Genomic DNA, 13242 nt, shown 5'->3' on the forward strand with positions numbered 1-13242 from the left:
TCGAATTGAAGAGAAGAGAAGCCTAATCATGGTCTTCTAATCATGGTCTTGAGAGAGCCCGAGCTTATTGAAATCGACAGGAACATTACTATTAAATATCTCAGTTTTAGGAATTAATAGTTAGCTGGAGGTATATTTAGACGTCAATTGACGTTCACTCTCTAGACATGGAAGGTTATCTCCGATGTCCATTTCTTTGTCCATTTCTTTGTCCTTATCCAGCTCCCTCTCTCCATCTCTTTTTCTCTCCCTCTCATCAACTATCTTCCTCTAGCTCACCAAGTAAGACTTATTCCTATTTTGTCTCTTGGAGAAGTTTGAAACCTATCGCTAATATGACCGAGCCTTTTTGTTCTTTCCTTGAGACTTGGTGAGAAGATCCTCCCCAGTTTGAAGTATAATGATCTAATTTTAGCAGGAATGCCCCAGTAAAGACTATTGCACCACCAAATCGACTACCCATAAAGACATATGTCGGCCCAGATATGGTTATCCCACAGTTTGGTGAATGGGCAAGATATATCAAGAGTTTGAAATGGAGCGAATCAATGGAGAAAAAGTTTCACAAGTCTCAACTTCTCCAGGACCTGATTGATATGCCGAGCCTTCAGGAGCCAACTCTCCGCGTGGAAAAAGAACAAATCTGGACACCAGCTCTATTTTCAGAGTGTCTTGAGGGCAGCATGAAAAATATTGAAAGCGCATTGATACAGGTTGTTGGCAATTGCGAAGAAATGCCATGCAAGCACTGTATAAATGGCCATGGGCTATTTGCTCACTGCTTGCGGGTGCCAAATACCCCAGCGTGTGGAAATTGCCATTGGGCTGCAAATGGTGCCCGTTGCAGTTTCAATACCCAAACCACTTTTCTAAAAGGCCCCTTCCGCAAAATTCAGGCTCGGTATGACTTGATAGACTTCGATGAAGTTGATGATAATCAGGAGGCGCCAAAAAGCACTAGCCGCAAACGCAAAATCCGAGAAAAGACTTTCAACGTGAATGAAGTTGATGATGATAAGAAGGAGGTGAAAACTCTCCGTGAGGAGCTTGATCGGGTGGAGGAGCACCGCTACCTTCAGGGCCAGCATTTCAGAGCTTCCCGCCAGAATCTTTCTCTTCCAACTGATCAAGTCAATCTTATGGCTACGGAAAATTCTACTATTACGTCTGGAATTGCTACTTGTCATGAAAAAGCTCGGGCGTTCCGTGATGCCCATGAGAAGCTGGAAGCTCAGATTGCGATGATGGATACTACTATCTGCCGTATCACGGACCGAATGCTTGCTCCTGTGGATCGGGAGCTTCTCCCCTAAGAGGCTAGAGCCCAAAGAAGTCTGGACCAGAGAATGAAGGTAGATTGCAGCACTACAGAGGTTTTTTTATTTTTATTTTTATTGGCAAATTTTTGGGATGGACCTTTCGGGGCATTATGGAGAGACCACGATTTTTATTTTGACATGCAAGACTGTGCGTAGTCTTTTAGAAATTCAGGTTATTTTGCCAAAGTGAACTTTCACGACCTCCAGGGCTATGAAAAGCTCCGAGTTCCCAGTATCCAAATCATACGCACAAGTTATATCGAAATTGATACCTAGGTAGCTAATTACAGCCAATGTTCAAGGTCATTCACAAGTCTATCAACTTATAACAATCTCCTTCCTTCCATCCTGGAAGCTTTCTTCTCTCAATTACTCTAGTCTCTTGCTGAGAACAGCTCCATACCAGACAGTAGCAATTAGACTCACCAAATTGACCAAGCTAGAAATACCGTGAACACGCCCAAACCTCTTGTTCAGGGCCGCCATTTCCTTGGAATGGGGTTCGGGGTCGTAGCTTTTCTTTCCGTCACGGTTTTCTATACAAATCAGATCATGAATATAGCGAGGTATGTATAGAAATTCAAATAAATCATGTATACATACCCTGATGCTTACGCTCGCGCATAATCTTGATGGTCAGAGGGCGCAAGAAAACCTGGTTGATCAAGCCAGTAATGGCGACAGCGGCCATGGGAAGCAAGGTGGTGTATCGGTTCTCTGGAGCAATCAGGCCCGAGAAGCCCAGGGCATCACCGTGTCTGGTGGCAGTCAGGGCTACAATCACTGGGAGTGCAGCCTGTAGATTGAAGTAGATCGGGAAGATGGCAGCCTGCAGATTGGCGAACTGCGGGCGCGGCAAAGTGCGAAAAGCAACGATTCCGGCAACGAAGGACTAGGGCAGTGTCAAGGATTTGTTCTTTTACATTTTAAATATGTCTGGGATCTGGTTGTTGATACCCAGTATGACTTACCTGGAAGACCTGGGTACCCAGCAAGGTACCATAACTGGGAGGTGTCAGCTGTCCTGCTTTTCTCAAGAACAAGGTCATCGATTAATACTATGCTGAACTTACCTCAGGATATGAAATGGGCGAGGGTCAATCATGTTGCCGAAATTCTCGTGAACTGTTGGGCAATGGAGAAGGATTATGAATGTAGTCGTTGGATCAAGCAAAATAGCTCATAGTGGCTAGGTGGTATGACGGAATTAAAGCCACGTCCCTTCTTGTATTTTTATCCTATTTCCACCATTCACAGTGGGTTATTATTATAGACACGCACCTTCAAGTTAAATCCACTCGATCAGATGATGTCATGTGCGCGTATCCAAGGCTAACCAAAAGAGGAATCACGCGTCTGCCTGCCAAATAGGCTGCTTCACCTCAACTATATTTATCCTCCACGCGTGGAATTGAATTCAAACCCAGATTCAACCATGGCGGACAAGGAAGCAACAGTTTACATTGTGGATGTCTCGTGTTCTATGGGAGAACGACGACATGGCCGCGAAATTACGGACCTGGAATGGGCCATGCAGTATGTCTGGGACAAGATCACTACTACGGTATGTCTTCGCTGAAAAACTTTCAGAATCCAGGCACTGATGGAAACTCTCAGGTCTACACAGGTCGAAAGGGGGCTACACTCGCTACTGTCGCTTTGCGAACAGATGGTAGGCCATTTAATTCTGGGTGCATAGTAATGCAATCTTACCAAAGCGATCGATAGGTACTTCGAATGAGCTTGAAGATGATCCAGATTACTCCAATATCTCGGTTGTTAAGAATCTTGGACAGTATGTTACAATTTTCTCCTATTTTTGGTTACCCAGCTGATTCCTTGACAGGGCTCTTATGCCTGATATCCGAAAAATTCGAGATGTTATTAAGCCAAGTGGCACCGATGCCGGTGACGGTACATGAAAGAATCCATGTTAATTGAAAGGTTCACAATTCTAATAATTCTGAAGCTATTTCTGCGGTCGTCGTGGCCATTCAAATGATCCGGACCTTTTGCAAGAAGCTCAAATACAAGAGGGAGATTGTCCTTGTCACCAACGCCACTGGCGTGATGAACAGTGAGAATTTGGATCAAATAATAGCAAAGATCAAAGAGGACAATATCAAGCTGACTATACTGTGTGTCTCCATGGGTCTTGTTTCATTTCGAAATCTGACTAATTCCATTCAGTGGACCCGATTTCGACGATGCGGAATACGGAGTGAAAGAAGAAGACAAAGATAATCTGAAGGTAAATAAGGACCCATGACATTGATTCTAACATACTGATTGTTCATCTCAATTCAGAAAGAAAATGAGATACTTCTACGCGAATTTGCTGAAGGTTGTGATGGCAACTATGGAACCCTCGATGAGGCAGTCTCGTGGCTGGAAACTCCTCGTCTCAAAGTGACGAAGGGCCTGCCTTCCTTTAAGGGATTTCTTCAGCTAGGGGATGCGTCGAAATATGACACGGCAGTGCGCATCCCCGTTGAGCGCTATTTCCAAACCTACGTTGCCAAACCGCCATCAGCTAGCTCTTTCGTTATCAGTTCTGGCAATGCACCTGAGAAAGATGGAGCCCAACTCTCTGGAAGTCAGGCACCGAGTGAAGGAGAAAACCTCACATTGGTGAGACAATCTCGAGCATATCAAATCACAGACGAGTCCGCACCTGGCGGCAAAGTCGAAGTCGAGCGGGATGACCTTGCGAAGGGTTACGAATACGGCCGCACTGCTGTGCATATCAGTCAGACTGATGAGAACATTACCAAGCTAGAAACCTTCGCAGCCATGGATCTGATTGGGTTTGTTCCAAAGGAAAATGTAAGTTTTCTAACCAACGCGAGTTTTGTACGAAGCTAAAGCAGTTTACTTAGTATGATCGCTATCAACATATGTCAAATACCAATGTAATAATTGCCTCAAAGGGTAATGACAAAGCAGCTCTGGCTTTATCGTCTTTTATCCACGCACTGGATGAGTCGGAATCCTACGCCGTTGCTCGATTAGTGACGAAGGAGGGAAAGCCCCCTTGATCGTTTTGCTAGCACCAGAAATCGAAAAGAATTATGAATGCCTCATTGAGGTCCAGGTTCCATTCTCGGAGGATGTGCGATCATACAGGTTTCCTCCCTTAGATAAGGTCATTACCGTTTCAGGCAAGATTGTGACTGAGCACCGCAACCTTCCAACCGACAGCCTTCAGGAGGCGATGAGCAACTATGTCGATAGCATGGAGTTAGGTCTCGATGATGATGAAGAGTGAGTCGTCCCTTTGACTATTAGCGAAGTACAAAGAGCTTACCATATGCATCTTCAGAGCTGAAGTTGACGACTTGATCAATGACTCATACTCTCCATACCTACACCGGGTTGAGACAGCTGTGCGCAAACGAGCGGTGAATCCTAATGCTCCTGTCCTCGAGCCAGCTCACCAACTACTGAAATTTGCCAACCCTGACAAGAACGTGATCGAAAAGTCGAAAGTCTACCTCGAGAAATTGATTTCTGAAGCAGATGTCAAGAAAGGTATACCCTTCCTCTCATGAACCCCTCATTAGACACATCCCTTAACGAGAATATACAGTACCACCAAAGACTAAGGGCCGGAAACGCCAGCGCGAGACCGAAAAACCACTCTCTGGCCTTGACGTTGATGCTCTTCTTAACCTAGAACCAAAGCGGGCGAAGATCTCAGCTGAGAATGCCATCCCCGAATTCAAGCAACTTCTCCAGCGTGCTCAGAGTGTCGATGAAACCCTTGACGCTGTCAAGCAGCTGAACATTATTATCGAAACCCAGATCAAGCACAGTTTCGGCGAAGCCAACTACAACCGAGTTGTTGAGGAATTGGGCACAATGCGCGAAGAGCTGGTAGATTATGAGGTACCGGTTGCTTACAATGATGTATTGCGTAAACTCAAGGAGAAGATCCTGCGCGAGGAGCTGGGTGGGGATCGTCAAGAGCTGTGGTACCTTATTCGAACGAGCAAACTTGGTCTAATTGAGCACACTGAGTCAGAGCATTCCCAGGTCTCAGAGGAGGATGCAAAGCAGGTGAGATAAAACGTTTGATTTCTTGAAGCGTCTCGCACTAATATTCCATTTGTAGTTCCTCTCTGCCAAATGATGGGTCTGAAGGAGTCCTAGTTGGCTCTTTTTCTAGGTTTACTTTATCAAAAGTTGCTGTATGAGATTAGATTCTTACATGCCTTACTGTCGATATTTGCTCATGGGAATAATAAACATAGAAAGCGCTTTGAAAGTACTGGTAAATGAGAACTCTAATAGTAAATGTCGCCCATGCTGGGAATAAAAAGCACAAAAATGTAATGTTCCACTTCCCATGCGCCGAATCAACGATGAAATGAGAATGTGAAGACAAGGTAAAGGAAACCAATTATGTACTGGATGTGTATGTACTTTATCAACGCCCGAAGATTTAAGAAATCTTGTTGATGCGCTTTTTACCAATATCAAGCTTGGTCTGAAGTCTGAATTCGAAAAGTTAGAAATGTATAGCGTAAACAGATACTGGAGAAAGGGACATACCTATTAGTATCTTCATCAGTCATCTTCAGCAACTCATTCTGCACCTCCAGTTCCTCATGAATGGCGGTACCAAGTTCACGCTGTCGTATAATAATTTTCAACAACTCGTCAACACTAGCATCCTGTGCCTGCATCGTCTCTTGCTGCAACTGCAAAACGCCCTTATTATCCAGCTCGCGTGTGCGTTCCGTCTCCTTCCCAAGTACTCTACCCGATCTTGCAGGGGTGCGACGTCCGCCATTACTAGCCGCATCACCGTTCCCAGCACGGATCAGCGCCTCCTTATCCTGAATAGACGCCACAGCATGATCAAGTCGGCTCTTCGTCGCCATGGCATGCAACAGATCCTCCAACCCATCTTTCTCTTTGCGCGCGTTGATAAGCAGATCTTTACGACGGCGGATCTCGCCCTCGCCCAGCGTGACTCTAGACTGTGCGCCTCGGGTGCTGAGGTTCTTGAGTCCTTCTTCCAGGGTACTGATCATTGAGCTGGCGCGCACGAGACTGCTTTTGGCATGTGCAGAGCTCTCGTGCTGTCTCTGTGGTGTGGTTTCTTGATCGCGTTTCGAGAGTTGCAGTCTAGCGTCGTGGAGGTGGGATTTCATGTCGCGGTAGTAGTCTAGCCAGAGGGTTGGGTCTATGATTGAGGCATTTGTCGCGTTCCCGGGGTCTGTGATTGCGGCGTGTAGACGGGTCGACGTGGTGTTTGTACTTGTTGTAGCTGCTGTGGGGAGATTGAGGAATGCCCGCCATACTGGCGAGCTGCGCCAACGGCTGTCGGGTGCATCGTTGATTGCTCGGAGGTACTCTTCCAGGCCGCTACGGCGATCCTCGCGGAAGCTACTGTTGGAGACGGTATTTGAGAACCAGGCCTTTGCGGGTAGAGGCACTGGAGGTTCTGCGTTGGTTTGACTGAGTAAGGTCGTATGGAACGTAGAGAAGTCTGAGTAGCGCTTTGAGACGGTGAAGGAGCGGAGCGGGAGTCTGAGGGCTATGTGGTAGATTGTATGAGGGGGAGAGGTGGGTGAGAGAGAAGTTGTTGGAATGGTGATCTCGACCGGGGGCGCCATGGCTACTAGATTGGGGGTGAAGTTGAAGTTGAAATTGAAATTGAAGAAAAGGCGGGAAGCATGACGCATTAGTTAATAATAAACGCGGTTTAGCCCACATGATCTACGAACATAAACATCATTTTGTATTTTGTATTTTTTTTTTGCTTTTTTCAATATAATGGAATACATCTAAAATCAATACTCTTACTCTAACATTTGTTATAACATTTGTTAGACTTCATAAACACCATAACTGATGACTATAGATCTATTTGAACTATTTTAGCTTCCTACACTTATTATTTAGACGACCATGAAAAGCTGAGATTTACATAACCCAAATAGTGTATAGACATTCCAATATAATGTCCACGGGTCCATCTGCATGTATCCTGTAGTAGTCCTTGTGCTACCGCCAGCTGATCTGTAACCCCCGCATTATCTTTGAAGAAAGTAGTTTTGGATATACAGAGTTCCACGTCGATATCTAATTAGTAACCTTGGAAAGTATCATTCAGCCCAATTACCTTAAGCCGCTCTCATCTTCTTCACTATCCAAGGTTCCTTGGACTTATCCATTCTACGAAACGCTAGTATCGTGGCTATCCTACGTTCTCAAAAAACACCCTATTTGAGTAAGTGATATATTATTCCCTAGTTTCCCCCCCCCCCCCCCCAACCCAACGAGTAAAGAGTTAATCTTGGAAGTCAGCCTTAGAAGCAGTTGGTTAACGATGGCTGAAGACAGTGTACTTCACGTGCTCGCTATCTATCAAGCGAGATTTTAGTATGGAAACAGTCGCCAGAAGACTTCATCCAGATTGTTCTTCAAGTAATCAACAAAGAAAATCTACATGATACCAGACACTACGATGTCCGATTCCAAACTCTTGGCGATACAACGTTACTTTGTTCGTGGAATGATTGTGTTCGATATCTTAAACGAGGATTATGACCCTTTTCAGGGTCATTTATCAGAACAGAATCAACTTTCCGTCGTTCTTGTTCATCTGAATGATATATCAATCTCTTTTAAACCCCACCTGGAAGAATGTGCAAGGCTCAACGATACTGTTAAATATCTCCATAATGCAAATGGCTGGGGTCGTGTTTTGAATTGATGCAGAGTCAAAAGCTGAGTGAGTAGTCAACAGTTTTAAGAGTGGACATGATCGCGCCACAGTTCACTTTGGGGCACATAGTGAGATTTCGCAATGACAGGTCTAACCATCTAGATGAATGGAATTCGACAGAAAGGTGATTAAGAGCTATGGATGTTCCAAATTTCTTAGCATCTATTCATTCAACTTACATGGAAGGAGGGAGTTAATCGGTAGTAACTAACCTCTTTAAAAACATCCATCAACTGTTCTTTGAGTATGCCCTGATCTCGAGAGAGTCATACGTGATCTTGGAAGATTTGAAGGGAGGTAAAGACCTAGGGAATAGTAAACATCTACCTATGTATGTTGAATGCCTTGGAACCTTAGATACTAGGAAAACCCTTCTTTCAGTCAATGAGGATGATATTTAGAGAATATGAAGAATGAAAGGAACCTTGGAATCCCTAGATGACTACCTATCCAGGTAGAAAAGACGGTATCGTCACTGCGTGTGCAGATATGGAGCTTTGCTAAGTAGACGGTAAACCATTAGAATGGAGCACAGAACAGTCGTCTCATAAAGATAGACCGAGGGTATGATAATAACAAGGATGGGTGGTTTTTTGGTAACATAGCTACCTGACTACCATATCTCCCGCTGATCAAGAATATCCCGCTGGCTGAAGAACTTGCCAATGATAGTGATGATCATGTCAAGCATGCATCGAGTCTCCGATCCAGCAGAATCATGTCTACCCTTGATTTTTTCCTGCAACCTAGCTTTTGCAGCATCAAGCTCGACATCATGATCAGCATCTGGCATTTCTGAATCAGAATCGCGAGATAAAGTATCATCTTCCAGGTTCGACTTGACCTTATCGGCATTATTCAAGTCCTCCGCCTTCCGAAGTCTTGCTTTCTCATCCTCAAGAATCTTTGAGAGTATTGTTTGGGCACGTTGGGCGAGCTTACGAATATCTGCAATCTGGGAACCTGACAAAACTTCGACATCATCGAGCCGTCCCAGGATACCCCAAACCCAGGCGCTGTGACTTTTAATAGCATGTTCGTTCCCAGTTCGTATTACCTCCGACAAACGACGTGTTAACGCATCAATTAGCATGAAAACAGCGCGCGTGTCCATCATGGCCAGCTGAGCCAACTGCGGGTCCGTTGTCATCATGAAGCGCCGCCAGTGCTTGCGAGCAACGATGTATCCTCCATTAGGGGTGGTGGTGGGGTGATTGTCGTCGAGTGAAGCGACCACGGCGGCAGGTGGCTTGCACCTGAGAGTAGCACGAAGCAGGTTAAACCGGTGTTCTAGCATTTCGTAGTAGGATGATTGCGACTCGGGGATTTGATCAATCACAGCGGGCATGTTGAGCGCCGGAGCGATGAAGGCCTCATCTTGGTTGAAACCAAGTGGGAACTTACTATCGCCAAACACGGGTTGAGATGAAATGGTGCTAGGAATAGCATTCGCCTCGGATCTTAAAATTTCATTAGCAGGCGCACAGGAAGGACTGGGGATGAAGAAACTTACCGAACCATGCGCAGGTATGCTACAGCCTCTGCAGTGTCTTCATCATACATTTCATCGTAATCTGGAAGAGCAAGCATTTGATCAGATGGAGACTCCTCATACTCCTCATAATTTGCTGCTGTTCGCGACTCGTTCACCGCGTTAGAAGGTGGACGCGGAGGGGATTCATAATTATTGCCGAGAATGACACGGCGATTTCGACGTCTCTCTTCACGTCGGATTTCTGCACCAGTTAGACGACTCCCCCAAGCCCGAGAATATGCCTTTTGTGGCATCGTTGGATGTTATGACAAGAGAAGGTTACCCATGAAGCTTCCTTCCACTTTTGTCTTATCTTTATCGTTATCTTTATCAGTCTTATCGCTGTCGTCATTGTCAGCCCTTCATCAGCACTCCCGAGTCTGTACTATTACAATGCAGCCGAACTAAGTGAAGGTCTTGAAGTTGAAGGGTGCTGGAAGTACTCCAGCGAAAAATTATTGCTTAAGATACATTTCAAAGGTTATAGCAGCTAAAGCATAAAGGCAAGACCCTAGATATCCCCCAACGGCTTCAAAGGTTATGGATCTTAATTGCACTCCCACTCCAACTGCACCAGTGGCTTTCCAAAATCATCTTCTGGATCAATAATACTATAATCCAACAAGGGAAGGTCTGGAATTGTTGTCCTCCCCCATATAGCCTTGATGGCGCTTATATCCGCATCACTGGGCCCTGAGCTCCAGTCGCGACCCTTGATCTTTTTTCCTTTTGCCGTAGTGATAACCCTGTGGTATACCCCAAGCTTTCCCTTTCTAGAGAGAGGCAGGCCATTATTAAACATAATAGAATCGTAGTCTGCATCACTAGAAACAGTGTATCGAGTGTTGTTGATAGGATATGGCGCGTAATTCCATGGACCAGCTTCTCCCCAAGCTTCTGCAGATTTGATAGATTCACAGGCGTAATTGATAGCCCATTTTTCTCTGGCAAGCTGAGCGTCTACATAGTCTTGACTGGACATAGTGATTGAATAGTTAATAACTCTGTACTAAGGTATCACTCCGAATTTGGAAGGCATCAGGTTTCGAAATGGGCCCGAATTTTCAATGATATCACTTACAGATTTTCGCATTGCCATTGGAGTTCGTTCGTTAGGTCACCTCGCTGGTTTTCATTCAAAAGACACATAACACGTCCGAGTTCGTGGGCAATAGCTCCAACATATTTTGTGCTCTTCCTTAAGGTAGAAGTCTTGTAATGGGGGGTATAGTCAAGACCAATCTTTAGTTCTTGATATCTAATTCGACTACCAGACTTATCCCCATAGAGATAGCCATACGTAGACGCCATGTGATTCTCGGACTGCGTAGAAACCTTGAGCATTTTGCGGACTGTGTCTTCAGATGTTGGGCAATCTTGATGATTCTCAAAGGTGACTGGGATCCCTTTATCAGTCCATAATTTGACAGCTTTTTCAAATTGGGTCTGGTAGCTTGATGTTACCGATGAATCAAAACAGTATGGTATCACTTTGTTGGGCCAGATCTGACAATTGTTGTCATAGAATGAGGCAGAAGAAGCCGTAACCCATAGGGCTACGGCTGCAAGGCGCCCAAGGAATGGCATATTGACGGGACTTCAGATGCCAAAGCTGTAAAGCAAGAGCTTATTCTGCACATATCAGTGGGTTAAATTGATTTCCCGAGATCCTGCATTTTCTATTTGGCCCCCATTAACTCACACTTCTAGTGTTACAATCCTGATTCCAGTCCATTCCTTTAGCCCCTTAGGGGCAATTGTGCTTCGTACTAGAGTACGATCTTTGTTAGGTAGTGGGCAGAAAAATAGTCTTTCTTGCCGTATGCTTATCACCTGCCTAGGTAGTTATCTCTGGTTGAAATGAGTACAAGAAAGACTCCGAGTGAAAGCCCGTGGACTACTTGGGCAAAATGAGAGTTAAAAATGCGTCTTGCTACAAAAAAAAGGCTACATAGAAGCATACTTTAATCTTGGACCCTTGACTAGAAATGACTCGATGGGTATCAACGGCCTTGACCCACAAGAGTGTCACATCAGGTATAATATTTCAATCATTTACCAATTACAAACATCTAGATTCGACATGTTCGCCAAGTGCGTCGCAAATATTGATGAAAGTGACTAGAAGTGCTCCCGCATTGTGTTTCTCCAAGGATCCTCCATTAATGCCCCTCTCAGAGTTCTTCCCAATCCTTACATTTTCAATTCTTTCATCAGACTAGTCAATATGTGTGCCACTCTTGCCGTTCTGCTTTTCGCTCTGGGCTTCGCTGGCTCATTGGCGACGATATGAGACTGCTCACGCCCAGCCCCATAAGATATGGCTCCATCAAGATCTCAAACTTCACGGGCCACCTGACAGTCGATGTGTGGACCGCATGTGGGGTATAGATTCCTTGTAGGCCTGTCTATAAGCGAGATATGAATAAGACAATTGGAACTTTGAAACAACAAATTCAGAATTGTGGAGTGAAATGGGTACTGAGAAACGAAAGCGTAGGAGAACGAAGGGCACTGGTATGGAATTCAATAGTAGACCCTGTACCTTCTGGAGTACGATGACCTCATTCACCATTTTATCGTTATGGAAATCAAATAAAAAAAATCAGATCCTTCAAGCGACCGGACAAGCCGAAGCAGTTGATGGAAAGAGGATTCGTATCAACTAGGAGTAATGTAAGCCCAGTGACACAGAGCACTCAGCATGCGCAAGCACAGAGGCTGGTCGCTGCTATGAAAACTAAGATTAATCGATGTGTCTTCCAATGGAAGACTTTCAGAGATTATACTGAAAAGAACAGATACTACACTTGATCTAAGCCAATTGGCAAAGAGAGAGAAGAAAGAAAGGAAGAGGAATTGGAATGGCGAAGTATATTTTGATAGCGCGTAATTGCCCTTCATTACTAGCTTCGTAGGGAATTCATTGGTGGTCACCTGACGGTACATCTATTCAATTCTATAGAGTCAAATAGTATCGATCTTGGAAGCGAAAAGAAATTTCTCTAGTGTGGAATAGTCTCAATTTCCCAATCTCCATAATCCATCTCATCAACCCCCTTGAAGATGATAGATCGATCTTGGAGAGAGGAAAATGGAAAAAGAATGAAGTTATTCTTGGGATAGAAAAAGAGAATAAAAACTTGAAAAGTTTCATTCCTCCATTGGAGAAATTCCTAGCCAAGATAGTTAGATCATTCAGATTTAAATTGTATAGCAAAAAGTCGGTCACTAGTCATACCTCAGATCTGGGGCTGATCTTGGGAGGTGAGGCTTTGGACTAGTGACTTATAAAACTTTTATGACAGCTTTGTTTTACCGAGAGCCAGTCTCGAACCCTCACTAGTTGTTGACAGATTTTCTGGTCTTAACCACTAGACTATATGGTGTTGAGAACATAGGTGGAGCCAATTTTTATCCTAATAAGCTTGATTTATGCCGGAATAAATATCACGTGATAATCCCGATCTGTGGGATCTACCCGACTAGACCCACTTGATATTTACTTCTGAATAACTTCAAAAAAACTGACGCATTGCTATAATTCATCTAACAAGCTTCAAAGTGCTGAAAGACTAGAAAGAATGGGATTTGTAAATTTTAGCAAAACTCTCTCCTCCTATAATTTACCTAGTAGGTGATAGAAAGCT

General features: G+C 44.5%; 7 protein-coding genes across 7 annotated transcripts; 2 read left to right on the plus strand and 5 right to left on the minus strand.

Moving 5' to 3' along the window:
• Window positions 1-335: 335 nt before the first annotated feature.
• N7495_008466 (DUF3716 domain-containing protein) lies at window positions 336-1313 on the plus strand (the record flags this gene model as incomplete). The annotated part of the gene is made up of 2 exons (XM_057211117.1): window positions 336-370; window positions 419-1313. The coding sequence occupies 2 exons, from the start codon at window positions 336-338 to the stop codon at window positions 1311-1313; spliced, it is 930 nt and encodes a 309-aa protein (XP_057060660.1).
• Window positions 1314-1688: 375 nt separating this feature from the next.
• Window positions 1689-2442, minus strand: N7495_008467 (DUF4149 domain-containing protein; the record flags this gene model as incomplete). The annotated part of the gene is made up of 4 exons (XM_057211118.1): window positions 1689-1855; window positions 1923-2211; window positions 2291-2324; window positions 2393-2442. Coding segments are annotated over 4 exons (540 nt in total), but the record flags the coding sequence as incomplete, so codon positions are not given.
• Window positions 2443-2754: 312 nt separating this feature from the next.
• On the plus strand, window positions 2755-5451 carry N7495_008468 (ATP-dependent DNA helicase 2 subunit KU80; the record flags this gene model as incomplete). Its single annotated transcript, XM_057211119.1, has 12 exons — window positions 2755-2883; window positions 2937-2991; window positions 3048-3114; window positions 3166-3233; window positions 3289-3457; window positions 3510-3570; window positions 3627-4145; window positions 4199-4330; window positions 4387-4583; window positions 4642-4850; window positions 4909-5378; window positions 5434-5451. The coding sequence occupies 12 exons, from the start codon at window positions 2755-2757 to the stop codon at window positions 5449-5451; spliced, it is 2094 nt and encodes a 697-aa protein (XP_057060662.1).
• Window positions 5452-5763: 312 nt separating this feature from the next.
• Window positions 5764-6943, minus strand: N7495_008469 (Qc-SNARE protein; the record flags this gene model as incomplete). The annotated part of the gene is made up of 2 exons (XM_057211120.1): window positions 5764-5815; window positions 5874-6943. The coding sequence occupies 2 exons, from the start codon at window positions 6941-6943 to the stop codon at window positions 5764-5766; spliced, it is 1122 nt and encodes a 373-aa protein (XP_057060663.1).
• A 1728-nt stretch (window positions 6944-8671) lies between these two features.
• On the minus strand, window positions 8672-9846 carry N7495_008470 (SIP1 domain-containing protein; the record flags this gene model as incomplete). Its single annotated transcript, XM_057211121.1, has 2 exons — window positions 8672-9518; window positions 9572-9846. The coding sequence occupies 2 exons, from the start codon at window positions 9844-9846 to the stop codon at window positions 8672-8674; spliced, it is 1122 nt and encodes a 373-aa protein (XP_057060664.1).
• Window positions 9847-10139: 293 nt separating this feature from the next.
• On the minus strand, window positions 10140-10574 carry N7495_008471 (uncharacterized protein; the record flags this gene model as incomplete). The annotated part of the gene is made up of 1 exon (XM_057211122.1): window positions 10140-10574. One exon carries the CDS (start codon window positions 10572-10574, stop codon window positions 10140-10142), a length of 435 nt encoding a protein of 144 aa, XP_057060665.1.
• Window positions 10575-10669: 95 nt separating this feature from the next.
• N7495_008472 (uncharacterized protein) lies at window positions 10670-11179 on the minus strand (the record flags this gene model as incomplete). The annotated part of the gene is made up of 1 exon (XM_057211123.1): window positions 10670-11179. The coding sequence occupies one exon, from the start codon at window positions 11177-11179 to the stop codon at window positions 10670-10672; it is 510 nt and encodes a 169-aa protein (XP_057060666.1).
• Window positions 11180-13242: the final 2063 nt, after the last annotated feature.

This window comes from Penicillium taxi (genome assembly GCF_028828555.1).
Source record: "Penicillium taxi strain IBT 34144 chromosome Unknown utg000005l_segment0_segment0, whole genome shotgun sequence".
In the NCBI taxonomy this organism is placed as follows: domain Eukaryota; kingdom Fungi; phylum Ascomycota; class Eurotiomycetes; order Eurotiales; family Aspergillaceae; genus Penicillium; species Penicillium taxi.